Here is a 24,291-nt window from a genome sequence, read left to right as displayed (position 1 = left end):
GCTTTAAAGTTTTTTAAAAAACTAAATCCTGTTACTTTATTTATTACAGATGGGGAACTCAAGGGGACTTCACCACTACTCACCCTCGGCCTGTTGTCAAAGTAAAACTCTTCACAGAAAGCACTGGGGTCCTAGCCCTTGAAGATAAAGAATTAGGAAGGGTGAGTTGTCATTGCATTTACAAAATTAGAATATTGACAAAGCATGTTGTGCAAAAAAAACCCTGTAAGATATTCATTATAGCAGATCACCTGCTCTGCTATGGTTTAGGCTTTGCTTTGCTTTCTATTTAAGGATGGGCTACTCTAAGTGCTCCAAAATCCATATTCGGATTCAAATTGTTTTGAAATTTGCTTTGTCTTGTGGGGTGCTGCATAGTGTTAGTGCTCCAAATTTGGGGTCATTTGAAAAGTGGTTTCCAAGATACAGCCCCCACCCCCTTAAACTCCACAGCATTTTACATCATCATCCTATTCTTCTAACTTTTTTGTTGTTGTTGCAAACATTGATCCTCCCCAAACTATTCAGTTGCTCAGGATTTATCTCAGCGAGGGCATGGCACCGACTGCCTCTTTGGGACAGCAGTACTGAAATAGTTATTAAAAGTAAAGGTTGTAACTTTAGGTGGGTGTGTGCCAAACTGTTGCATCTAAAAAAGTGAAATGCACTATGTGCCTTTACAGAAACTAGAGCTGTGTTGAAGCAAGACTGTTTCCAGACAGTGTGTTGTCACACCAACTGGGTGGCGCAAAGGAATATACCGTATTCACTGAATCTGGACTGCACCCATGAACTGGCATTTTGAGCCTTCCATTCAGTTTTGAGAGAATGTCTTGTGTATGTTCCTTCTTCGCCTGCCAGGGGCAGATGTAGCCTTACAATTTGATGAATGTACTGCCCCCTCCCATTCAAATTCCATGCAGGAGCACCATTTCAGATTTCAGTAGGGGGCAACTTTCGACAGGGGCCCAGGGACTCTATAAACCATTGGGGGTAGGTCTGCACTGCAGTAGAACATCTGTGGCTAGCCCATGTCAGCTGACTCGGGCTCTGGCTCTGGCTTCCTCATTAGTTAAATTTGTCCTGATTTTCCTGGGCTGTAGCCACTTAGTGAGATGTTGCTAGGCCAGATAGCAATGAGGTCCATTCTTGCCTGCTTGATATTTCCATTGGTGTGTGATTGGCCGTACATTCTGTGTTTCTGAATATAGAAGCCACTCTTTCTCTGGTGCTGTAATTGGCAGAGGATGTTGAGTTTGAAGCTTTATGATTGGCCAGGGCAATATGGTTTTGTGATTGGTTGCCACCCTCAGTGAGACCTGTTGCTAGCTGAGTAGCCAGTGCCAGGACTTTGCAACAGCAGTGCAAGACTCAGAGAGTGGAAGAACTTGGAATAAATGTGGGACACTTGAGAGGTTTGTTTTTGCCACCACCAACCCCTGCCACCTTTCTGGGTGGCCCCGCTTGCATGAGGGCACATCCTGGACTGATTGCTGTAGGTACAGTTGTACCCATAGACCTTGGCTACAGCCACCACTGCTGCCTGCATTCTGCAGGGGCTCCTTTTAGAAGTTTTGTCCTGAAACCAAAATGTCTGATTTAAGACTGATATTTTAAAGTGCTATAAAATCCACATTCAGACTTCAACTTTACTTCAAAAGGATTGTCAAGAAATTGGCATTCGAGAGAAGAAGGAAAAAAAACCTCTAGTAAGTGGTTAGGATAGTATGAATATGTTTCCTAAACAATAGAACTAAATGAGATCAAAGGACAGCAAGTTACTGGGTCATTTGATCAAGGGTTTCCTGGTGTATAGGCCCCCATCATGAGCTGCTGGTAACATTTTCAGATTCTTATAACATTTTGGCATAGAGTTAGAGAATATGGAGGGTTGAAGCAGCGAGGAAGAATGTAGTGGGGTGCAGGAAAGAAAAACATATCAATGGTACACACAGTAACTGAATAAAGCAACAGTGACTATGAGGACATAATGTGGGTGACTCAATAGCTGGTAAACACAGTGCACAAAGACCCTAGGAAGCACTGTAAACAGTTGTATGCAGCTCTGTTACTTGAAAGTGTTGTGATTTCCCAGGATGTGAAATCCCAGGAACAAAAGGAAATGCAATTTGTGGTCATAGATGATGAGAAAACAACACTACTTCTGGACAGCAAGTCCATCCAAGCCATGAACCTGATAAAAATACAGTTCCAGAACTTAATGAAAGTGGTTAGCAAAGTGACTGAAGATACCTTGGATGGTATTACCTGAGCCCAGGAGATGATACAGAGGAAGTATAGAGATGTGTTTCATGGAGACAGATGTCTAGATCAGTGGTTCTTAACCTTTCCAAACTACTGTACCCCTGAAGCCTGAGTCCCACCCCCACAGGGCTGAGGCATGTAACTTAGTTTCATGGCGCCCCTGTGGCTCCAGGCAATTGTCTTTCTTGCCATCCCCAATACCAGCTCTGCACTTGCGACCCCTCTAAACCCCCAGGTTGAGAAACACTGGTCTAGATGGTGTTTGTCAAATAGAGAATGAAGCCAGTTAAATTGCCAAAAAGAAAAGTATCCATTGCATTACTGCAGCAACCGAAAGAGGAACTGCAGAGCCTACAGAATGGTGGAATTGTACAGCCTTTAGAGAAGAGCATAGATGGGATAAGCAGTCTTGAGGTGGTAAGAAAAGCATCTGGAAAACTGAGAATATGCATAGACCCAAAGCCTTTTAAAAAAAAGCTTTGAAATGGAACTATGGCCTTCTACCTACAAGTGTGAACATATCACCAGACCTGTCTAAAGCAAGACTTTTTACAGTATACAATGTAAAAATTGGATTCTGACAGATTTGCCAGTTACTTGACAGCCTTCGCAACTCCTTTTGGGAGATGCCAATGGAAATCAGTCTGGCACCAGAGGTAATCCAGAGCAGATTAACCCACACATGGAAGGGTCGGACGGGAATCTGAACAATAACAGATGATGTGCTGATACTGGGAGAAGGTAACAGTCCTGAACAAGTATAACGAAATCATGAGTACAGATTATTACAAATTTTACAGAGATGCCAAGAAAAGAATATTAAGTTGAACTTGGACAAGCTCAGGTTGAGAGTAAGTGAGATGCCATACTGTGACATTGAGCCAGCAAAGGTTAAACAACTAGCAGGCTAAATGATCCAAAATCAACATAGAGAAATATTGAAGTGGTAAACGGGGTCATTTCTTGTAGATAGTTATCAAAGCCATGTAGACTAAATTCTTTGAAACGTAAACCTGTAGAGTGTTAAGAATAGGTTTTAATTGTATTTGTCTTTGTTTACCTATATCTTGTCAGAAAATCAACAATATGATCCAGTTTGCTTGCAAATGTTAAATTTCGGTTCCTATCTGTAGTGCTTGTTGCTGTATTCTATTGATTCAGAGATCTAAAAGGAATATTAACATTTACATGAAACTACATGAAATATCCTTGTCTATATTTCTCTTTGAAGTTTGTAGTAAACGGTCTAAGAACTGCTTGAATGGTTAATTACCTTATGTTAATGAATGCAGCTAGTTACCAGTATGTGCCTAGGAAATAGAGATTTATTCCAGAAAAACAATGTATATTACCTATTCTTCAGCCAAGGAATGCCTGCTGTGTTGTCTGCTGTCAAGAGGCTATCAGAGCCTTCTAGAGAACTATAAAAGAAGTCTAGGGCTTGATCCTTTTCATCTCAAACTTCCCTGACAAAGTTCAAGCAGATCTAAGTCACAAGACTGAGGTCTCCAGGTCCACCTGGAATACCCTGCTAATTCTCAAGGAAGAGTTTGAACAAACTCTACACATGGGCTGCCTTTTGGACTCTAACCTATTAAATAGATTGTGGAAGGACTTTTGCAAATCAGCAGCTCACCATCTCTTCTCTGAAACTGACCTAAGAACTTTACTTATGGCTGCATGCATAATGATTTTTAACCACAATAACTCTTCTTTTTAAATAATACTTAGTTATTTAATTAATTAGTTAATAAGAACTGGCTGTATTTGGGTAAGATCTGAATATCCATTGACCTGGTGGGTAATGTGTCTGATCTCTTGGGATTGGTATAACTTTATATATGGTGAATGAGATTTTAAGAAATCCTCACCATATTTGACTTGGCTGTCTGGGTGGGAGCCAGGGGCTTGGTTGCTTAAGGGGAGCTGTATTTTAGCTTCTTGGTAACCTGTAAGGTACTGCAGAAGCTGTTTTGTTACTGGCTTGGTGAATCTAATAATTAGAATAAACCACAAATTTGGGGGGGTCATCTGCCCTATTCTTTGCAGTTTGCCCTAATTAAGCATTCTCAGTGTGGCCCCTCCAGAGACCACAGTCACGCATACATTGGATGTTTGCCAAAAGCCTGAAAGCATGAAAGTAGACCCAGAGTGAAAGTGAAGGCAATTAGAGAAATGTCAAGACCTAGTAATGTTAAAGAAGTTCAGAGATTCATGGGAATGGGAAGTTATTTTGTAGATAATATTTGCAAACATCTGTCTGAGAGCTGCAAGATCCTGAGACAGCTGGCACATTGAGATATCTTATGGGGTTGGATGGACTAACATGAGCAAGCACTTCAGAAACTAAAAGAGGTGATTGGGAAGGCTCCCGTTCTGAAATATTACAAACCAGAAGAACCCCTGATGCTGCAATATGATGAAACCAAGATAGGTATAGTTGCAAGGGCGGACAACCTGCTGCAAGGAGTTCCTTTGGGGACATGCTGTACAGGGGAAATACAGAAGCAGAGCATTGTCCATAGCTTTGGAATGGGAAAATTTCATGAATACACTTACGGTCACACCATGGACCATACAATCCTGACTATAAATCACTTGAAAGCATTTGGAGAAAGTCATTACGTGGTGCACCAAAGTGCTTACCGTCAATGATGCATCTGCAGAGGTATGACATATAGATCAAGTATTGCCCAGGTAGTGACTTGGTGTTGGGAGACGCCTTGACCCATGCATACTTGCCAGAACCCGACAAAGAGGGTTCCATAGAGGCCAAAGTGGAGAGAATAACATGGTACAATACTTACCTATCTTGGAAGGAAAGCTGAGAGAGAAACAGAGAGTTACAGAACAAGACAGAATGCTGCTGACATTGAAACTCGTGATCCTACAAGGATGGTTAGTCACAAAATACCAAGTACCTAAATAGAGAACAACATTTTTTCAGATAATAGATGAGTTGGGTGTACAGAATGGCATCATATTTCAGGGAGAAAGCATGTTTATGCAAACAAACAGCTCTTAGAAATGAGATTATGTACAAAGTTCATTTGTTACATCTGGGAATTGAAGGTTGTTTTAGGCGAGCCAGAGATCCTATATAGTGAATGTGCAATTACAAACATTCATGAAAAAGTGTGACGTATACAGATCCTAGGAAGACCATCAACCGAAAGAGGCAACACAAAGTTCCTGAAAGACCATGGGCAAAGATTTGGACACACAGTATTCATGATCATCGTAGACTATTTTTCCAGTTTATGGGAGGACAGACTGTTTACCTGACACAGGATCCAGAACATTAATACAGACCTGGTGGTAGCCGGGCAATCGCATACCAAGGGGGCCAGGCCTAGGCACTGGCCTGCAGGGGGGGGCGTTGGGCCAGCCCTTCATGACATGCAGTGGGGAACGCAACCCGCCATCCATCAGAGCCTCCTGACCCCCCCGTCCCCACTGCGCATCCTCTTACAACTCCTTATGTAGACAGAACCAAGCTACAAAATCTGGATTCAGTTATGAATTTACCCAAGGCTGCAAGGAGCTGAAGGTAAGGGGTTTTAGACCTGGAGTTTCAGTTTAGGGCAATCTATCTTATTAATAATTAAATTTTATATATAGTGACCAATTCTGATGTCACAGTTGTGTAAATCAGGCATTTCTCCACTGAAATCAAGGTGTCACAACAGTATAAAATCAAGTTAAGTGAGGAAAAGAATCAGACTCAGACTTTGTAACAGGTGCCCCATTTTAGAATTATTGGATTTGAACATTTCCCTCGTCTTGAACTTCAAGAAAGTTTGAATCTGGATCTGAACTCCATGACTCAGGTCAGTCCTAACTTTGTAGCTTTTTACTTCCTGTTTGGCAGCAGGAACAGGATGCCCTGCTCTGGCAAGATCAGCCAGAGGTATTGCCAGAGGAGCAGCAGCAAGGGGTAGACCGTGGAGCCTAGGATTCTGCTTATGAAAAGTCAAACATATCACTAAGTCTTACCACTCCTGGGGTTGTGGGAATGCTGCTGTAGTGAGGCTGAATTGGGAGATGCTGTGGGTGGCTACTCTTTGGGGGGGGAGGGGAAGCATAGAAATGCTGGTAGAAAGATGTCCAGACTCCTCAATTCTCAAGTAGGAGGTGGACAGCCAGACAGGGCTAAAGAGCTAAGAGCTATAAAGCTAAGATTAATACTACGAATAGTATTAAGTATCAACTAAGAACAAAGGATACTAACAAAGTAAATATATCTATCCTATCGGTAAATGTTCTATTAGTCCTATTCTTACTAGAAGAAAGCACAAGCCCCAACCACCAATGAAGCACACCCGGGGTATAAGCACAAGTACCTTTTATACCCCAAACAATATGGGTCCTCCTTCTTAGTCCAAACTTGGCTTCTTCATCCATAAATGATTAGGGTACACTTATTCTATAGGCTGGCAGGTTCGTGCATATTAATGACATATCCCTATTCTTTCCAGACGGTTCACTCATTTCATCTTTGTTATTTCTGGCCGTTTCTATGGGTTTTGTGGTGTACCTGTGAAGCTTACTTGGGGCATAAACTGAGGCAGTCCCCCTTGTTTTGATGCCTCCTGATTTAGTCTTTGACAATAAATCTATGATTGTTTTCACTATGTAGCTTATAGGACTAGCCCACTGACCTTAACACAAAGACATCCCTTGAGGACATAAGAAACCAAGAGAGACTCTATCTTTATCCTTCAGCGTAGGAGACAAAGGAACTAAGCAATTTGATCTCTGTGATGGATCCTAGCCAGGCTGGCAAGTAAAAGCTGAAAAGGAGATGGGTTCGAGAAAGTATCTTGAATGAAGACTGTATCTTGCTGGATTAAGTTGTAGTTTGTTAGATGCCTCTTTTCACTTTTATTTCCTTGTAACCATTTCTACCTTTATCCTTTTTACTTGATTTCACTTCACCTATGTCCTTTTGTTAAAAAGCTTGTTTTATTTTTATTATAAACCAACTGTGTTGTATTTGAAGGGAGGATTTGCTTACCTCAGAAAGTTAATAAGCTGTAATGTACTGACTCTCTAAAAGAGCAGCAAACTTAGCATCTTCTGTGAATGTCCCCAGCAGCATGTTACATGAGCAAAGCAGAGTACAGCATTCAAAGTTCTTGAGTGTAAAGTTTTTAAAGTTGTAAATCTTTTAATGAGAAAACACACAGAATAGAAGAGGATTTGGTCAGGGTGGGCCAACTAGCATCCAGCCCATGGCACTGAAAAGGTTGGACCACACTGGATTAGTTAATGGTTGAGCTCTTCAAAAATATGTGCATTCTTTAGTATGCTCCTGACTCCAATTTGCCCAGGTATCTAGGTATGTCTGTACACAAAACACAGTTGATGTTGGAAGTTTGTATGTGTGAGAGCTGAGTGAGTATAAAAAGTGAGTGCACACTTTTGGGTGCACGATTCTGGAAATCTGACCCTGTGATGGGCATACTAATTTTCTCTCTCCTTCCTACCAGAGATCCTGTATTACTTTTTTTTGTTCAGTGCTTTGTGTATGAAGATGTTCAAACGTAATAATTCAAAGTGACAGCCATTGTGCTTGCTTAACACACACGTGAATACAATGTAGGAGCAGCAGGTGGTGGTTGATTACAGATATTTTTTTAATATAAAGATAATTTAGTCTTGTCACACTGATTATTCAATTAAGAGAGAAGAGCTATTGTCTTTCAAGCAGCTTGTCACATATAAATTCAGCCAGCAATTATTAGCTTTATAGTTATGCTTTTCATTGATGCCGTTATTCTGTATTTACTTTAAACATATCTTGCTGGGTAGGTACCCACACTTGCATAATTTTCTGTGATGTGTTCAAACACCCACTGAGAAAAGAAGTAAATTTTAAAAGATTCCATGCTTCAAATATGCTAATTTATGGTTCAATGTTGTGGAAATGTGCTTCTCCATCAGGTGTCAAAATACTTGTGTTTTTTCCTTCCGCCCCACCGCTTGTCTCTATTTTTTTTATCTTCTCTAAGTCTTGGAGGACAGGCACTCCCCACCCTCATACACATTAGAGGTGTGGTTCCACAATTTTTTCCTTAATGCTTAAAAGCAGAGGTTTCCTGAGCAGTTCTGTCTGAGTCTCTTTTCTTCAGAAATGTTTACTATCGCTCCATTTCACTCCAGCATGGTCTCTCTCTAGCAGAGACAAATTCTTTGGGGAGCATGTGTAGGAAGGCTGGAACGCTCCTATCTTAGTGGTAGATCTCCAGCCACTTCAGCAGTTGAATGGGGCTCAGGTGGCAACATCCGAAAGCTCCCATTGCTACAACTGGCCCCATGTGTTGCCAGACCCCTCATCTCTCATCACCTACATCATTTTAGGATCTTCTCAGCAAGTGCTTTGTGTGACAGATATTGCAAATACGCACACCATCTTTGGGAGACTGTTGTTTCAACTTTATAAACGTTATCTGTATGTCTGAGCCAGGCCTTGAAATCATGAAAACTTCAAAGACTGCTATGCTGAGATGGGCCAGACAACATGGGTCTGTAGAATATTCATAGACGTTTGTATCAATACATATTGTATGTATGTGTGTGTTCCTGGCTTATTGGGTGGATTTCATAGGGAAGATGGAATCTCTAGGTAAGTGATTAGTGCAAAATCCCAGTACTGGTTATGCAGACATCCAGCCTTGATGCTTTGCCTCCTGGGGAAAGCAGCATTGACTAGTTTTACCTATTTGAGGAGACCTGGGAACAAAGGCTTTTGGGGTATAAAGGGTGAGTTTAAACAGACTCAAGGGCTCTCATTTTGATTCAACAAACTGACATCAATGTTTAACCAAAAATCCAAACTGTGCTGAAGGCTTGGAAAGACTTGAATGTGCCAGGGTCTCCATGTGTTTAGACCTGTCGTTACTATTACTATTATTATTTGTATTATTGTAGCGCCTCTTGTTTTTTTTATGTTTTGTCTGTAAGGATTTTGTCCTTAAATCAATGTACCTTGCTTTGTCAAAGCTGTCTAGTTAGTGGTAAATCACTGTCAGTGCTCCTGGAGGAAAAAAGAATGAAACTGCAGGTGCTGAGGTAGGTCAGACCTGCTAGGAAATCCACAGTAAATTGCAAGGGCGGGAGGAGGCAGCCTAAAACCAGCTCAAGAGGGAAAGAGGACATGGGCCCATGCCCACAAAGTGGTGATGGCAGGATGCCTGAGACTTAAAGGTGCATTCTTTGAGTAGACCATGGAGGGGGTCTGAGGTGCAGTTAACCCCGAAACTATGGCCTAGGTCTTTTTTTCTTTGGTGCTATATCTGTTCGAGTATTGTCACATCTGGCAAGTCTGAAATCACTCAGTAAGGTAAACAATGTAGATTATATGGAATCCCCACAAACTTTCTTGGTGACTAGGCTCCTGTTGGCCTTGCGTTCAAGGGAAATGCCTATGAGCAGTGCCCTTTCTCTTCTTCACTTCAGCCATCCGTCATTTGTCCTTTGTTTGCCTGAGAGCTTTCCCTCAGAATTTCTACCTGTGATGAGGTATACAAACCTCACACTGGCCAACACAGGGTTAACGAGCTCGTGTAGGCGTGGGTGGTCTCACCCAGTAACGCCTCTGAGAGAGGTTGGAATTGAAGAGAGGTGCTTAAAAGTAAGAAGCCCACCTCATTTGATGGCAGACCAGGGAGTAGAGCAGACCTTCAGTCCTCAACTTCTGGAGAGAGGGCTGGCTGAAGGCAGGAGCTCCTCAGATGACAGTTGCCTGACAGCCCCTCCCTGAAGCAAGAGGTGCCTTTTGCTGACTCACCATGAGAGGGGACTGTTCTCAATTTTACTTGGGAGTTTTAGTTTAGGACCAAAGCCCAATAAGTGCCCTTTGAAGAAAGAGAACCTTAACCCAATTTTGGGATGATTCATTTGTGTTAATTCCCCTTTTGCTCTGTTCATTGACAACCCCAGAAAGGACAGATTATCTGGGGCTAAGCCTCTTGGGACTTAGTGGGGAAACCACCTGGATATCGCAGAGCAGCAGCCTGAGTGAGTGCTGGGTTCCTGCCCAGAGCCTAGGGAGTGCCTCGGGCAAGGAATCTGACGCTACCCAACGCTCAACCACAAGCGATTGCTGACTTCAACTGTGGGGCACACAGGGACTCCTCAGAGGATAAAATTATGCCTGGCAATCTGTCATTGAGGCATTGATGGGCATCAGTCATTTGCAACTTTCAGCCTTCTGAAGTTCAATCATGTGGATTTGGTGAGGCAGAAGCAGCTCAAAGTGGTTCCATGCTTGCTCATGCCATTGTGTGAGGGAGAAGGAGGCTTAAGGGGATCAGTGTATCCCAAAAAATGGGCAAGAGTGTCTGGTTAAGGGGCCTCAGTCAAAATCACCCTGAGAATATGCTCATACAGTGCATCCCCACATCAATTCCTGCCCAAGGAGCTTTTTGCAGGAATTAAAGCTACTTGCACACCCAGGTGTTGCTGAGGAAAGAAGTTGGTGGCAAGGGGTCTCATAATAATACACCTCCCTGAACCAGTTTCAATTATTCTGTCCCATTATATATAAAAGGTAATTTACCAAGGGCCATACTGGCACTGAAACTACTGGTGCCTTTGTGTAGACAATGGTTTATCACACATGTATAATTCACTCAATTTGACAGTCATTGGTGCCAAGTAACAATGAGCAAAAATATAATACAGGAATTATTGCCCACTGTCTGCTTTGTCTGAAATCCTTTCCTTTTTCAGTCTTCAATTTTGTAAGACACATAAAAGAATAAGCTCTCCACAAAGTGGATTATTAATTCTGTTGTATGGTGGAAAATTTCCAAAAGGATATACTTGAAGGAACAAAGGAAATTCTATGTAGAACAATGTCTTCCATACTTTTGAAAATACCCTCACTCTCCATCTCTAGCAGCTCCAGCTTCCCTCCCCTTATTTCAGGCTGCAGGACACAGGAGTCCTCTCCTTGCCTCCCAACACAAGGAGCTCCCAGCTGGGTGGACCTAAGCAGCCCCTTGAAAATTCCAAAGGAGCCACTGGTGATAGCTGGTGATCAGCTACAATTCCAGCTTTGAGGTTGGCAACAGGGTCGTGGGTTGGACAGGCTAATAGATTGGGACAAGGATCATGGGGAGAAGACTGTGGGAGCAGGGTCTCAGAGTGTGGGTTGTGGGAACACTGCAGTTGGCTGGGCAAAGATACTAGGACTGGCAGCCAGGGATCAATATGATTTCATATGGTGAAATTTCTGGTTTTCCAGTTTACGTCATAATTTTTCTAGGTTTCTAAAAACCCAAAAATCTGTCTTAAAATAACATGGTTTGCAAAGTAAAGAACTCAAAAATTAGGGAGTGTCAGAATTCAGGTTGTCTGTGTAAATGTAATGTGGCCCCTTTGTGTATGTGCATTATGATACAGTATGATCACATGCTGTTTTTCCCACAGGACCCCTGCTTCATTCACAGGATGGACCTGTGCTGGGGATGAACTGGGGTGGTGTGAAAAAGGTGATGGTTGTCTGGAGGACCCCCTACCTCATTTGTTGCAGAGGCTGGACAATGTGTAGCTGAAAGAGGCCATGGACTGTAGGAAGAGGTGGGATGGTCCCAAGGTTAAGGCAGTCGAATGCTGCTCTGGAGAACTGGATTCTTTCCATGCCTCTGGCACAGATTGCCTATGCGATGCTTGGCAAGTCACTTAGACTGTACTCTTCAGAGGTGGTCACAAGCTATGTGCAACTGCCACCTCATTTTATGGGAGACCCTGGGGCTGAGCATTCACAGTTGCAACTGAAGCCCCTGGGAGCTGTGCTTTGTACATATTATAAAGTGCTATATAATGCTAAGGACCCTGAAAAATCAGGCCATCATGGTCTCAAATTGGGCACCCAAAGTTAGTGGAAACTTTTCACCTAAATTCTCTGTCTCAGTTTCTCATTTGTGAAACAGGGAGAATTATACACTTCATTTCACAGGGCTGTTGTGAAAATGAATACATTGCTGTTTGTGAAAATACCATTGGGATGAGTGCAGTTGGCCAACCCTCAGCCAGAGTTTGGCTGTAGTCTCTTTGAGTCTCTTGCCCTTGGGTCCCCTGTGGGAGCCCCCACTCCGAGGCAATCTCTTTATTTCTGAGAGGAATTCAGCTCGCTCCTGGAGTCTATCCTGAGTCCAATTACTTCTAGTCCCTGGCAGTGCTCCCCAGATCCCACCATAGGTCGCTGGCTGGGAGCACTCCCCTGTGGTCACCACCTGTATCAGGCTGGTAGTGTCAGCCAGTCCCTAAAGAAAGTGGGGGAAGGAAAAGCTAGCCACTGCCTCAGGATGGGCTCCCCTCACTACTGCAGCTCACTGGCAGTCCCTAATAGCATCTCTTCCTGGGCAAACTTCCTCACCTACTCTGTGGCAAGTTTAACCTCTTTAAGCTCTCCTTTTCCAGGCGGAGCATATTCTGCAAGTGCGCCTAATTGCCAGTGCCCAGTGTAGGAATGCTCATTAACTTTTCTATCTATCAGATTGGGGAATGTCCCATCACAGTGAACACCACAGAAAACCCATGTGGAAATTAGTAATTTTACATTCACAGCAGCGTTTGAATAGTAAATAAGGCAGGGACACTCCTAAACCCTGAGGATAAAATGGACTATAGAAGAACTGCTTACTTGATGAATATCATCCATTCTGTGCTTTGAATGAGGCAGGGGTCCTATGGAAAAAATATGTGATTGTATAATTAGACTGTATCATAGTACATATGCATAAGGGGGCTGAATTAACATTGCATAGTCAACCTTAATTCTGGCATTTTCTGTTTAACAATTTGTCTAGTCTTTGGCCTAGAGTGGGGTTTAGGAAGGGCCAGCTGGCTGGAGCTGCACTCAGATGTTATTAAGATTATGCTTGTGGGCTGCGAGAAGCAACCAGAAGAAATGACAGAGATTATTTTGGCTTCTGTGATTGGGTAGTGTGCTTAGGGCTGGTCTACTCTAGAGAGTTTTATCGACAAAAGTCAGGTTTTGTCAATAAAGCAGTGGAGGTGTAACAATCAAATGCCCCTCCCACTCCCTTTCCATGCCGACATAATAAAACAACCTCAACGAGAGATGTAGGGCTTGTGTCTGCATAGATAGGGCGACGCAGTGTCAGTGGAGCCCTGAAATTGACAAGAATGACAGCTAGAAACCCACTTCAGTCTAGGAGGGGGACAAGAAGCCCGGGGCAGTGGGACCCTGCTCCAGGTTGGGACCAGGGTGAGAAGCCACCACTTGGAACAGGGCGAGAAGCCCCAGGCAGCTTCCTCAGACTCCCACTGGAGAACGGGGAGTGTGGGGTAGCAGCCCACCAGGAGCCCCGGAGCCTGTGGGGCAGCTACAGACTGGTCTCTCAGTTCCCCACACTGCTTCTCTTAGGTTGGTAGAAGTGCTCCTGGTAAGGACGCACACCTCCGACCCAAGGAAGGCAGTGTGGACATCAGCCACTGCTGTCATTACTGCGGTGGCTGTAAATCAACCTAATATAGGTCAACTTGCCTTTCTAGTGTAGACAAGGCCTTACTGTTTGTCTCTCAGGTTCATAATCAAGTACGATGAATCCGCTGAGGAGCCTTTTTGGGGACTGCTTCCTCGTTTGACACCATAGTAGATGAAATCAGGTGAAGTGCTTGAACTAACTACTCCCTGGCTTGAACAGGAGAATACTGGTGGCAGGTATTTTCCATGAAATGTCTTTGACTCTGGAACAACCTGCTTCCACCTTTGTTCTGACAGAGCACAAGTTTAACCTTTTAGGGTGTGCTGTATGACTCATCTATTCTTCCAAGATTTCTAGAGGAAGTGGATTAAGACTGGGGAAGAGAGGGAATTTGTGCAGCCTGATAAATTTAATGACTGAGGAGGAGTTATTTTATTGGGTATAAATTATAACTTCTGTGTTTGTTTTTATACTGTGGTTGACATTTTCAAAGCTGAGTTGGGGACTTAGCCATGCAATTCAGTTGCAGTTGATGATTGTGTGGCTACGTCCTCTATCAGCTAGTCTCTGCTTAAAAGAATAAAACAACAGCTAGAAACCATTTCCTATACAATGGAACTTAAAGGCTATTATATTAATAATTTATGGAAGAGGGGAACTATCAAGAATTACTTTTCTTTGCATTCTTTTAGTGTAAGCATAATGAGAGATTTAAAATTGTTAGAATGTAATAAGTTTAAGCATACACACAGATACTTTGTGTGATATTCAGTGTAGTTTCTTTTGAATTAACATTATTTCACACACACAGATGCATTGCAATCTAGGGTTACAGTAAAAGTCATTTTTGGCTTTGGATATGTATTTGGAAGATGATTTTTACATTAAATGAAAATCTTTCTGACTCATAGACTATAAAGTCAGAAAGAACCATTGTGATCATCTAGTCTGACATCTTGCACATCCTAGGCCACAAAACTTCACCCACCCACTCATTCCTGTAATAGATCCCTAATCTAAGACTGAGTTGTTGAAGTCCTCAAATAATGATTTAAAGACTGCAAGGTACAGAGAATCCACCAGCAAGTTACATGTGCCCCGTGCTGCGGAGGAAGGGGAAAAAAACCCAGGACCTATCCCAGAAATTTCCTTTCTGATCCCAGAAATGGCGATCAGCTAAACCCTGAGCATGTGGGTAAGACTCAGCAGTCAGGCACCCAGTAAGAATTCTTTGTAGTAACTCAGAATCCTCCCCAGCTAACATCCATTGGGCATATTTTATATTGCTTCTGTAGGGGCCACATTCTAAAAAATAATAGTCATTTTTAAACAATGGAAGCATCTACCCTAAGTACTAAAACTGAGACATAAAGTCAGCTTACTAGCTCTTTAAAGGGAACTAAATGTATTTAACATCCCTGAGCAAGTCATTACTTCTAGTTGTATTATGAAACATGCACATTTGATATACATTGTGATGATGTATCGTGATTTTTTTTGTTTCACTAAAACAATTGACATTATCAGAACTCATGAGCCTGATCTTGCAAATCACTAAGATGAAATGCTGAAAACGGGGGTCATTCACCATCCAAGAGATTTAGGTCTCATTGTAATGGTCTTAGCCTTGAAGGTATTCTTTACATTTACCTTTTCTTGGTGACTTGTACTCAAGTCCTCATTTTAACTTTCGCCATATTGCACAGAGGAGATATATAGATAGTCTTTTCTCATTAATCTTACAATATAGTGACACAGAAGAGGTAGATTATATTATTTTATAGGGTTGTGTTTTAGTCTGAAATATTATCATTTCTTGGTGGTGATAGTCCTGAACACATTGACTGCCATGAGGCCACGAGATGTGTGCTTAGAATATTTTGAAGTATAATCCAATTCAAGGACTGTGGCCACAATGCGAATGGAGGTGGCTATCTAATGTTATTCAGGTACTACATGATTTTCATTACGCAGTCAAAACTGCTTAATTGTAAGTAGTAATAAATGAAGGATTTTGTAACAGTTGGCATCAAAGCTTCTGTTTGATTTGAAATAAAGATGCATCTTTATGTTAAATTTTATATAGCTTGTCATTACTGTAGATACACCAACATGATATTGTGAACAGCTTATATGGATTGGATAGAGTGCTAGAGAAATAACTGTAGTCTACTGCACTTGTAGCAGGATAGGGTAGAACTAATCGGTCTCTTCCATCTTTAATTTCTGTGATCTTACTATAATTGATTTTCATTATTACCACTGATTGAATAATGAAGATGCTAAGAAACAGTGTATTTCTACTGTGTTCTCTCAAGTAATTAATTTCATTGCTGGAGAATGCTATCTATTCTATAATACCATAGCACATTGTTTCAGTAGGCATGTTCCCTGTGGAGTATTGAGTGATGTAAGTGTCTTGGTGCCTGCTTAATTGTACATGAGCATTTCTCAGCTGTCAGTTCTGCTGATGCTTGTTGAGCTATTAATTTGGAATGAAGTAACATAGGAGGAAAACATGTTATCTGAAAATATAAAAACATCCATTTGTCAGAAAATAAATGAGTTCCCTTAGAAAACACATCTGTTGTGAGGAGATGGAGTAAAATGGTTTATTAGCCATGTCTTGACTCTGAGAACTCCTTTTCAAATTGGAAAAGACACAGTGAAGCTCTTAATTGGTCACAAGTCACCAAGTAGATTCTGGTATGATTTTTGAGTCAGTACAATACAAAGTTTTTATTTTATGATTTACAGGTGATATTATATCCAACATCCAATAGCTCGAAGTTACCTGAGTTGCATAAAATGATAGTTCCCAAAAACAGCCAGGACTCTGACTTGAAGATTAAACTGGCAGTCCGGATGGATAAACCACCACATATGAAGCATTGTGGGTGAGTATGCACTTTGTGAATTCCTCTGCATATTATTTAGTTCCATTATTGTGTTTACATTTTTCCATGTGTAACTATAGGGCAAAGTTGAGAAGCAGCATTGAAATATACAACAGTTGCTGGAATATGGGAAGGTACCATGTGCTGGCTTTATAAATAATTTGTAGCCTGGGTTAACGTTTAATTCACATGATCCACTGGGATGCACAGACAAATTATGAGAATTAATTCTAAGATGTCAGAATGAAAAGTACAGTGCCATTTACAAAAAGCAACTCTTGAATGTTTGGTTTAGACTTAATAATGGTTTTAAAAATACTTGCTATTTAGTAGCACACTTATTTCCATTAAAATAACTGTTGTATATGAATGTGGTGCTACTTATAACACACAAAGTTTCTGTCCTCTTATGTTCGGTATTTCTGTTCAAGAGTATTTGCACTATAGTATCAATTTAGGAACATTTCCCAGTTTTTATATCTTACATTAGAGCTATGTTTAATGGATTAAAAATATGAATATCAAAAAACATGGCCAGCGTCCCCGATCCCAATTACAAAAATAATACTGTCTCCTTCAAGAGGCAAAGGCTTCAATTTGATACTGTTACAAAGTATTTAGCAGGTATATATTTTATTCTTCTACACATTGCAAGCAAAGGACAGAAGTGTTTTCCAGAAAAAGAACATTATTCTAGATTCTAATTGTTACTGTATGAATTAGCATTGAGTATGCTATTAAATTCTTCTGAAATACTTCCTCTTGTCTCTATTTTACTTATTTCAGACAGGGCTGGTGTCATCACTTATTACTGGGAGTGCCCCACACTTCCTATTATATGACACGGTTTTTCAGTTCCTTATGACTTTACCAAATTTTAACTAGTGTGCAGTAAATAAGGCCTAGAGGAAACAGTGAGGAGAAAACAAACTATTGCATAGCTGTTTATTAAGTAACAGTATGCATCATCTGCATTGAATCAGACCAGGGTCCTGTAGGAAAAAATATATGATTGTATAATTAAAGACTCTTATCATGCATATGTACAAAGGGGCCAAATTAAGGTTTTATGGGCAACCTTAACTCTGGCATTTCCTAACTTTTGGGTGCTTGACTTTACAACTTTAATGAGTTAACATAGTTTTCTTATCTGTAATATAAAATGAGAATGAGCACTAGAGCTGGAAAATCAGTTCATTTTCTTGCAGTTGTCTCACACTTGTTATCCCTACCAATCTTTGAACTAGTTAACTTGGATTCTAACTACCAGATGAATAAGATTCAGATCTGACTTATTGGAGATAAGAGCAATATGTTATTATTTTATGTAGCGCATTTCAACTGATGATCTCAAAACACTTTCATACTAGCTTTAGTATATCTCACATAACCAGTTTGATACCTTTTATGTATACTAATTTACACTTGGGTAAATAGATTCTAATGACAGTAATCAATATGGGAACTCCCTGTAAAAGAAACAGTTCTGACTTTGTTCTGCTTTGGTTCATTGACTGATAAAGGGGATATGATGAAATGCTTAAAAGTCCATTCCGTTCCATTGGGTGTATCTTGCATTTTTATTTGGGCAGTGTTTAATTCCACAATTTCTCCAGTTTGAATTATAACTTATCAAGAAATTAAGTAATGAATATTTTAGACTGCACCTTCTTCAAATCTTGCTCTTTCATTGGTAAGCAGTAGCTATGACAAATAGTGATATCCTAATATCATCATCATCAAATAGTTTTGTTTATATGATTTTTTTTACAATAAAACTTAATAAAAATGCTTAAGTCTCAACATTACTGTGAATTTCATTTGAAATTATCTGCCACGCTGCTGCTTTTAACTCTCAAAAACCAAGTGACTGTTATCAGCTACATATTTTTTTACACTGGCGTTTATGTTGGTATTAACTTAAAACTGTGTTACAGTGTTACTCCAGAAAATAAAGTTTGTAAAGAACTTGTTTGAAAAAACATCCAGTGGTTTATGTATACAAACCTCTGTAGTATGTTGAAAAGAATAAATGACAGTGATATAAGTTTATAAAAAGCCTAGCCTTCTGACTTTTGGAATTTTGCCTGAATGGATATTTGAAAGAATATAAGTAAATGAAAGGTATTTAACTCCCCCCCCCCCCCTCCGTTCCTGTTGTTACACTCTTAATCCAAAGATTTGATGCCACAAGCATGTGTTCATGGCCCTAACAGACACTACTAGCTAAGTAGGTTCTGAGCAGTCTGGGGTGAATGCAATCCAGCAAAGTGAATTTGTGAGACACTCTTCTTAAAGAACTCCAGATACTAGTAATTTATGAGTTTTTTTTAAAATTATTTTTTCCTGTAACTCAGAATATCTTTATCCTTATGTTGGAAGCCTTCTACTTTCCAAAGATCGTAGAGCCTGCTAGATCAAGTGTTGCCCCAGTATTGCAAAGGTAGCAAGTTCATATTTTGCTAAAGTTTCACTTCTATTAAAATTTCCATTAAAATGTTTCCATTATGATTTTAGATTTTTCCAAAAACTTCTGAGTCAAAATGTATCACATATTAAAAAGCCTATTTCGAAAACTGTTTAGCCATATGAAGATGTGATAGCTAAATTTAAAAAGGGATTGCCTGTTTAAATGATTATGCTAAAGACACAATATGTGCCAGTTTGATCTTTTCCTTCCTAACTTATCACTTCATTGTGTGGGGTTGTGAACTAAAGGAGGCAGACAAGACTGTCCTATTTGTCTTACATTTCTTAGTCATTTAAGTAGTTTCCCCCTTTGAATATGTTTTCTTTTAATTTACATCTTTACATGACTGAAAAGATGGATTTGTAATTTGGACTACTTTTACAAGTGAAATGTTTTGGATCAGTTGAATTATCTTTTAGCATAGCCTAGTGGCTAATAGAGGGTATTGCTCTGTTGCTGTCAGTTTAGAATTAAAACAGGAACAGTGAAGTTTTTTCAAATACCTTGTTTTATAAATAAGCCGAGCAAATAATATTCAATAGTCTCATCTAAAATGGAAAAGAATAAAAACAAATTTAAAAAAGCAAAACCCAAACAGCATGTTTACAAAGCATTATTGCTTGGATTCGATATTTCATTTCAATCTCAGTTCTCCAGAACTTGTTTCCAAGATTTAGGAGGCAAAACTTTCATTCACAAGATGTTTTGTTTTGCTTTTTCTTGATATGTCCCTTATAGATTCACCCAAGTCTGTCTTGGTTTTTTTCCTGGATTCCTGTCTCATTCTACAGACTTTTGATTTTTGTGCTTAATGCTGACTTTTAAAGAGGTTTCTTGATCCTGTGTGTGTGTGATTATATATAACTATGTGCACGTTTGTGCATGTGCACATGCATAGAAAACTGTTCTTGTTATTGACATTGCCATATTGTTGCTGCTTGTTGCAGCTTTGCTCTCCTTTTTCTTTCGGGATATGTTTACAATTTATACTTTACAGCAGGAAGAATCCTACACAGGTGATACCTTTAGAGCATTACTTATCTTATCATTCTGCTTCTCTAAACATATCTTTCAGTATTGTCATTTACCGGTCCACCTCTTCTGTATTTGGAAGTTATCTATCTTGAGGTGTGTTTTTTCTTGCACCTTGTTTTTCATTATTTACTGAAGCATTTTTAAAGCTTATTATGATCATCTTGAATTTGCTCACCTTTGAGAGAGCTTTGCCTCTTATGCAGTTGGAACTGACTGCAAAATTTGGAGTGCAGCAGTAACACTCAGCAAGGTTGGCACCTGAGTTGTAATACAAGGTATGGTTCTCCTTCTTTCTCTCACGTACACACACATGCACAAACTGGTGCCATGAAGGATCAAAAAATATTAAGAGCTAGGGGAAATCTGCCAATCTCACTCTAAGGAATTAAGACCAGGGATGAGAATCTTGCAACACGTTGAATTAGAAGGTGAATAATTTTATTTTATCCCTTTGATGGTGCTTTTGATCACAGATATAAAAGCACTTTGCAAAGGAGGGTAATATACTTATCTGTATTTTACAAAGGGAGAAACCGAGGCACAGAGGTGACAGACACATAGTAAGTCAGTGGCAGAGCTGGGAATAGATCTGAGGTCTCCTTTGCAGATATTGATATGGAGAAAAAAGAAATTGCAGATATCTTCTTTGCAGATATTGGTGTGGAAAAAAAGAAATATGAGACAATGGTTGTCATGGCTACCAGTCAGGTATGAGTCAACCCAGAAAAGCCCTTATGGACATTGAAGTTTCCTATAACAATAATAATAGTATAATAATACCTGTCTTTTGTATAGTGCTTACTGAAGATCACCTACCAGGCCCATGGCAGAAGCAGAAATGCAATCAGCTGAGTAACTGGAAGTCCAGCTGAGTGATCTGAACACAAGAACTATTCCCCAACGTACCTGGTTTGAGACTTCTGCAAGATGAACAAACTCTAATCCATTTCAGAGTTTGGTTATCATAGCTGAAATCAAATAGAAATAACACAGCTAAACCTTCCTGACCCGTTCTGTATCCAGAAACCAAAATAGAGAATTGTTTTGCTGCATATTGCGTAATGAGACATGACGAATTTAAACCCAAAGGTCCCAAACTATCTTGGCTATAAAGAATAAGTGTAAAGTAGAATTACCAGTTATTGAATCCTCTGTTATACAAAGGAAGTGCCACCCACAGGCAAACAACAAAATAAATAGAATCCAATTTCCAGCTAAGCAAAGACAATCTGCAAAAAATCTTGTCTTAGGAACCAGAAGATGTATAGTAGCGACAAACGTGACTATAGCAACAAAAAATCTTTTGCATCCAGCATCTTAGATACCCCTTCCTAACACTTTAGAAGATATCATAATGTGCCTGGCATTGAATCTGTTTAATTCTCCATTCAGCTGCAAATATTGTTTTTCCACTATACTACCAGAAATATATTTCTCACTAGTAAACAAGCTTAACATTATTTCTGGGGGAGAAATTGACCAAGACAGATGCTGAATGGTACTTTCTCCTCAGTTTGATCAGAGTACTTTTTCTTTGTCTAAAAGGTAAGGCAGATATTTATTATGCTATAACACACGTGTGAATAAAATGTTGTGTGTCTATACATAGTGTTTGATTTGTCTTGACACATTTGTGCACAGCGTAAACCCAGTGGAATCCATTAAGTCAGTGTATTGGCATCATCTAATTTTCTTTGTTATTATTACTATTAGAGAGTTAGGTCTATAGAAAGAGAGCACTGGGAGAGGGAGGTACATCTCATCACTCTGCAGTTTCTGTTGCCAGTTCAGGAGCAGTGTTTGTCAGGCTCCAGAGGGCGCCAGTTTCCCACTATCCTTAGCTACAAGGATTTGTGAACATAAGGTTTGGGAGCATAAAAGCAGAAACAAGTGGGGGTATTTTTGAGGTTCTAAGAAGGATTTGGAAAATCTTCAAGCAAAACAAATGTAAAGAAAATATGTAATCAAATTTAACCATCTGTTTAGGTGTTTTTATGCAAGTGTGCAAGAATCAGGATATGAGCTTCAGGCACCTTTTCTGCTGGCTAAGTCGCAAGTCTTGAAACAACAATTTAAACTTTGGGTACCTAAGTGATGCGGGAGCCTAAGTTTCATTAACTTTCAATAAAACTTAGTCACCTACCTCCTTAAATAAGCTTGAAAATAGAACTTAGCCTCCTAAGTCACTTAGGTTGCTCTCCATTATGGTGGCATGTAGTGTACAAATACTGCATGCTGAGCTAGCACGGGTATAAATAGCAGTGTGGGTAGTGAGTCATTGCTTAAGTGAGTAGAGTAGAGCACCTTAAGTGCCTGAATCCTAGGTTATATACCCTACAAAGCTATCTAGATATCCAAGCAATGCTTCTCACATCTACACTGCTGTTTTTTGCAGTGTAGTGTCATACAACCAGAGCCTTTCCCCATTGCCTCCCCCCCCCCAGAGAGTGTCCCGCAGTGAAAGGCTCCTGCAGTGGGAATAGATTCCAGCAGCTCCCTACTACACCCCTGCCAGAACCTTTCTCTGGTGCATTTAAGCTACACACTGCAGCCTGCCTTTCACTCCAGCATTTAGCTACACGTAGCCTTTGCGCCACTACAAGTATAGGCAAGGTCTTAAATGCATATGAAAATTTTAGCCCACGCTACTATAAGGTTTATGGGAATTTCACTTGCTTTATTACATTGTCTTTCTGATACTTCATTTTTCTCTCACTGGCATTAGTATTGATCCTGTATAGTTAAAATAGCATTTGGCTATGTATGAGCATTTTGTATGCAAATCATATAAATAAAAATCATTAAAATAAAAAATCATTTTCACTCATTCTTTAAAAATGCAAATTATATGGTAGAATTTCAATTAATTGCCATAACAATTTTTTCTGTCTTGATTATGATAATAAGATTCATTTTTAACAAATCATTAAGGTTGCTACTAACTTCCAATCTGTACACTAAGTTCTGTTTTTGCTCTGCGGTGAACTACAAGCAGCAGGCATAGCACTTGATTTTTGTATGTTGTATGCAGTCTGATTTTAAAAAAAAATCTTTTATGCTTATATAGGAGCAATGGATTAAGAATGCTAGTCATTAATATCAGAATCAAAATGTTTACATTACCAAAATGTAGAAAAATCAATGGCAGGCTCGATTGATTGATTGAGTGATTTATTCATATGTGGACATTAGAAAGGCTACTGGAGTCTGTTCCAAAAGATTTGCATTCTGTTTCAGTCTCTGCTGTGACCTTAGACATACCATTTAACCCCTCCATACCTCAATGTCTCTGAAATGTTCACACAGTAACACTTCATCTGCCTTTTGTAATGTACTTTGAGCCTCAGATGAAAGGGGCTAGAAGTATTGATGCTGATGCATGTGGGAGTAATCATGAAACAACAATATGTGGTAAAAAAGTGGCCACAACTTCATACATTCTAAAAATTCAATTAAAATGTATAATTATTATTTATTATTTTTATTACAGCGGTACCTAGAGAATTCATAATCTAAGTACATTTACATGTTAAATCCGCCTCACCCAGCACTCCCCTACCCCCACAAAAAAAAACCCAACTACCTGGCAGGGGACTGTCTAGTGTAGATTTTCAATGTCAGACAGTTCACTAATGTGAGAGAGCATCCTTAATCAAAATATAAAGGAGCAGGAGGTTATTCAGCCATCCCCTTGCAGTGAATATATCTTTCAGCCCAATTCACTATGCCCTTGATCTTTGAGATCAATACCCAACCCTGTAACAAATGCTTCCTGAGCTCCTTCAGCTTGTTAAGTGGCCTTTACAACTCCTTTATCCATACTAGGTGTTACAGCCTAGCTCACTTCCCCACTGTACCATACATAACCTGTATTTTGAGAGTGCACCCAATCACTGGGTCCCACATGCTTCCAAGCCAACCTGGTCTGAGTAGAAACCAGTTGTTTCTAGCTCTGGGACTACAGGGCATGCTACTGGGGTGACACGTGTTATCTGGCACTCTACTTGGGGACATAAGGTATGCCTTCTTTATTTTATCAGTAGATCTCAAAGTTCTTTACAAAAGAGGTCAGTATCATTATCCCCATTTTACAGATGGGGAAACTGAGGTACAGAGAAGTGAATTGACTTTTCCAAGGTTCCCCAGCAGCAGGCCAGTGGTA

At 40.1% G+C, this 24,291-nt stretch overlaps 1 protein-coding gene across 3 annotated transcripts in view; it reads left to right on the top strand.

The window, feature by feature from the left end:
- Positions 1–24,291, top strand: part of CADPS2 (calcium dependent secretion activator 2) — a 501,284-nt gene that overhangs the window by 246,488 nt on the left and 230,505 nt on the right. For all 3 annotated transcript variants that reach the window (XM_067564292.1, XM_067564291.1, XM_067564293.1), the window contains exons 7-8: positions 50–161; positions 16,485–16,624. In XM_067564292.1, coding sequence (XP_067420393.1) covers positions 50–161; positions 16,485–16,624 — 252 coding nt within the window. The remainder of the gene's footprint in view (positions 1–49; positions 162–16,484; positions 16,625–24,291) is intronic.

The sequence above is a fragment of the Emydura macquarii genome, unplaced genomic scaffold (assembly GCF_026122565.2).
Source record: "Emydura macquarii macquarii isolate MOO-44397 ecotype Brisbane River unplaced genomic scaffold, CSIRO-AGI_Emac_v2 contig_2636, whole genome shotgun sequence".
NCBI lineage: Eukaryota > Metazoa > Chordata > Testudines > Chelidae > Emydura > Emydura macquarii.
This window is presented reverse-complemented; position numbering and strand designations above follow the sequence as displayed.